This window comes from Hirundo rustica, chromosome 4, assembly GCF_015227805.2.
Source record: "Hirundo rustica isolate bHirRus1 chromosome 4, bHirRus1.pri.v3, whole genome shotgun sequence".
In the NCBI taxonomy this organism is placed as follows: domain Eukaryota; kingdom Metazoa; phylum Chordata; class Aves; order Passeriformes; family Hirundinidae; genus Hirundo; species Hirundo rustica.
In genome coordinates, this window is record NC_053453.1 from 24,565,457 (window position 1) to 24,568,932 (window position 3,476).

General features: G+C 55.5%; 1 protein-coding gene across 1 annotated transcript; it reads left to right on the forward strand.

Moving 5' to 3' along the window:
• The first annotated feature begins 1,560 nt into the window (after positions 1-1,560).
• On the forward strand, positions 1,561-2,325 carry LOC120751551 (uncharacterized). Its single transcript, XM_040061550.1, has one exon. The coding sequence runs from the start codon at positions 1,561-1,563 to the stop codon at positions 2,323-2,325; it is 765 nt and encodes a 254-aa protein (XP_039917484.1).
• Positions 2,326-3,476: the final 1,151 nt, after the last annotated feature.

Below are 3,476 nucleotides of genomic sequence, written 5' to 3' on the forward strand. Positions count from 1 at the left end.
TCCTGCGGCTCTCCCACCTTATCCGCCCGGCCGCTCTGATGTCACCGTGCGCCTCCTGCCCCGGCCCCTCTCCCCGCCTCTGCTTTGCCCCGGTTCAAAGGCGGGCGGGCTGGGGCCCCAGCCCGTGCGCCGCCGCCGCTCCTCCCCCGCCTCCCCGCCGCGCCCGGCACCGCGCACCGGGCGCGCCCCGCCGCTCCCCCCGCACCCTCTCCTCCCCGGCTCCCCGACGGCTCTCGACCAGCCCGTTACCTCCACCTGCCGACTCAGCTTCCCGAGTCACCCCACCCCGGGTCCCCAGCCTCCTTCCCCAGCACTAAACCCCTCTTCTGACCAAGTGCCGAGGTGGGGAAACCGCCCCTCCAGATGGGTCTTCTGCCCTCGGTCCAGGGCAGCGGGGACAGAGCAGCGAGGACAGCCCCGTCGGGGCGTGGACACCCCTCGCCCGCCCGAGCGCGCAGCGCCTCGCCGCAGAGCCCGTCCCAGTACACGGGGCTCCTGCTCGCATCCCACCGAGACCCTCGGGAGCCGAGCTTTTAGCGGCGTTCGGCTTTGCTGGGTACCCGGGGCCAGGGGCCCCGTCCACCGCCCCGACGCCTGTGCGCGGACCCGCGGGCGAGCGTAGCGGCACACGGGCTTAAGGCAGAGGGCGGGCGGTCAGCCCAGGGAAGGGTGCGGGGTAAGCGCGATCATACCCGTTTTAAAACACACTTGCTTCAGTTTTTCAAGTTCTCTGTCAGGCCCGTACCTGAACCGAGAAGAATGGGAACTGAAGTTATATCTTTAATGAGTTTAGCTCAAACACCCCCATATCTAACACTAAGGCTGTTTCTGAAGCTTTTTATGTGTGACATACAAACAAAATCACAGCTTTAATGGCGCAGAGCAGAAAGCATACTTGAAAGAGACAAAGATGTCAAAAAACAAGAAAAAAAGAACATGTGATTTAATTCTGTGCAGGATTTAATTTTATTTGCTGCTTTATTTTTATATTAACACACTCCAGTGTCCTTTCATTTCTGTAACGTAAAAAGAAAACGGGTGGAAAAGGCCACGCTTTCTCAATCACGCAGCCGCTGCCCTCTAAACTGCCCCTGATGAGAAGCGAGCGTACTTTTTTACGGACTTATATCTTGTACTACAGTTTAACCAGCTGCTACTCTTTACAAACTTTGTAGACACTTCTTATTTCAACGTTTCTCTCTACGCCCCGCTGCGCTCTCGTGAAGAATTTCTCTTTGCCTCGGCAATTCCTCCTCGTAAATCGCCGAGCCAACAAGTGCCCCCTTACCCTGTCACCGCACCGGGCTCCTTTGTGTCTCAGACCTCCCTCGAATCCTTCCCGATTCTGCTTTATTAATGACAAAACCAGTAAGAAACGCGGGGTAGGCAGGACTCCAGGAAACTGTCCGCATTTTATCATGTCCTCAGACAATACGTAGAGGCAGGGCTAAACCCGCCCGGGCTCCAGGACAGCAGCGCGGAGCCCTTCGGCATCCTGCCACCTAGTGGAACCGGGCCCGGGGCGCCAGGGCATCCCGCACCGCACCGCACCCCACCCCAATGCACCGCGCACTGCACCGCGCACCCCAATGCACCGCGCACCCCAATGCACCGCGCACCGCACCGCACCCCAATGCACCGCGCACTGCACCGCGCACCCCAATGCACCGCGCACCGCACCGCACCCCAATGCACCGCGCACTGCACCGCGCACCCCAATGCACCGCGCACCGCACCGCACCCCAATGCACCGCGCACTGCACCGCGCACCCCAATGCACCGCGCACCGCACCCCAATGCACCGCGCACCGCACCGCACCCCAATGCACCGCGCACCGCACCGCACCCCAATGCACCGCGCACTGCACCGCGCACCCCAATGCACCGCGCACCGCACCGCACCCCAATGCACCGCGCACTGCACCGCGCACCCCAATGCATCCCGTACTGCACTGCACCGCGCCTCCCAATGCACCGCGCACTGCACCGCGCACCCCAATGCATCCCGTACTGCACTGCATCGCGCCTCCCAATGCACCCCGTACTGCACCCCAATGCACCCCGTACTGCACTGCACCCCAATGCACCCCGCACTGCACCGCGCACCCCAATGCACCGCGCACTGCACCGCACCCCAATGCACCGCGCACTGCACCGCGCACCCCAATGCACCCCGTACTGCACCGCGCACCGCAGCCCGCACCGCACTGCACTGCGCACCCCAATGCACCCCGCACCGCACCCCGGCAGCCAGGAGGAGGCAGGAGCAGCTTCTCCGGGCCGTCGGTGCCGGGCACCTCCCGCCGCTCCCTGGTGCGGCAGTGACAGCCCGCCTGCCCTCCGGCCCCTCCAGAGCTCAGGCAGCTTCAGCGGGAACGCGAATGAGCGTTCAGCTCCCCGCTCCTCCGCGGGAGTCGGGGCAAGGCCGGGATCCCACACGGCTCCATCGGTCTCTGAGAGAAGTTCTTTGGGTAGGTCCTGACATGCAGGCCACCTAGATCTACCGAATTTTTCACTTCATTAAAAAATGGTGAAACGTTAGTTTAAAGACAGAATCAGAGAATCAACAAGGTTGAAAAAGACCTTTGAGACCATTGAGCCAGACTGGAAACCCACTCTTCTAAACACTAGACTGCTACAGGCTCTTCTCCTTCCTAGCCTTTGGATCTCTGGTACAAGTGAATAAAGCAGAAAATGAGCAGAGGATTAGATTAGACTTTTTTTTTTTTTTTTTTTTTTTTTTTTTTTTTTTTTTTTTGTAATTTACATTAGCAAGTGAGGTATGTTAATCATTTGAAACCATTAGCGGATCAGGTCCAAACTAGTTAAAATGTCAATGGGTAATGAAGTATTCTTCATAACAGTATCTCCCTGTGGCTATTACCATAAGAGCTGATTTGCACGCACTTGTATCAAATTTGGGACTAACAAAGACATCCCATCAATCATCGTCGATTATGTAATTTTTCTTACATGAAAAATTCCACGAACTTTCCCTGATTTTGAACATTTCTTCTCTAAACTTAGAATATTTCTTTGCCTAGTTCCTTAAGTACCAGCTATGGCTATGTTCATCAAACCCATGGAGTGATGACTTCCCCGCTCTGTGATCCAATAGTTTTGCAAATAAATCAGACCCTTTCACCTACACACATCCCTCAGTCAAATACTCCTAAACTCTTGGGTTTGTTTTACGTATTTATTGTCATTTTTCTCTCATGTACCCACAAAGTTTCCACTGGTACACTTCCTGACTTATTTCAGAGTCCTAATATTCCCAGGGATCTTGAACATACTCAGCTGACGTGAAATTAAAACTTGTCATTAGCATGACTGTGAGTAGGAATAAACCACAATATTTCTGTTCTTCTCTAGGGACTGAAATACCTCCAACTTAAGTATTATTTATGCATTTCATTTACATGAACTACTTTCACTTTTACAGAAATGCAACAGCTACTTTATCCTTTAAATGT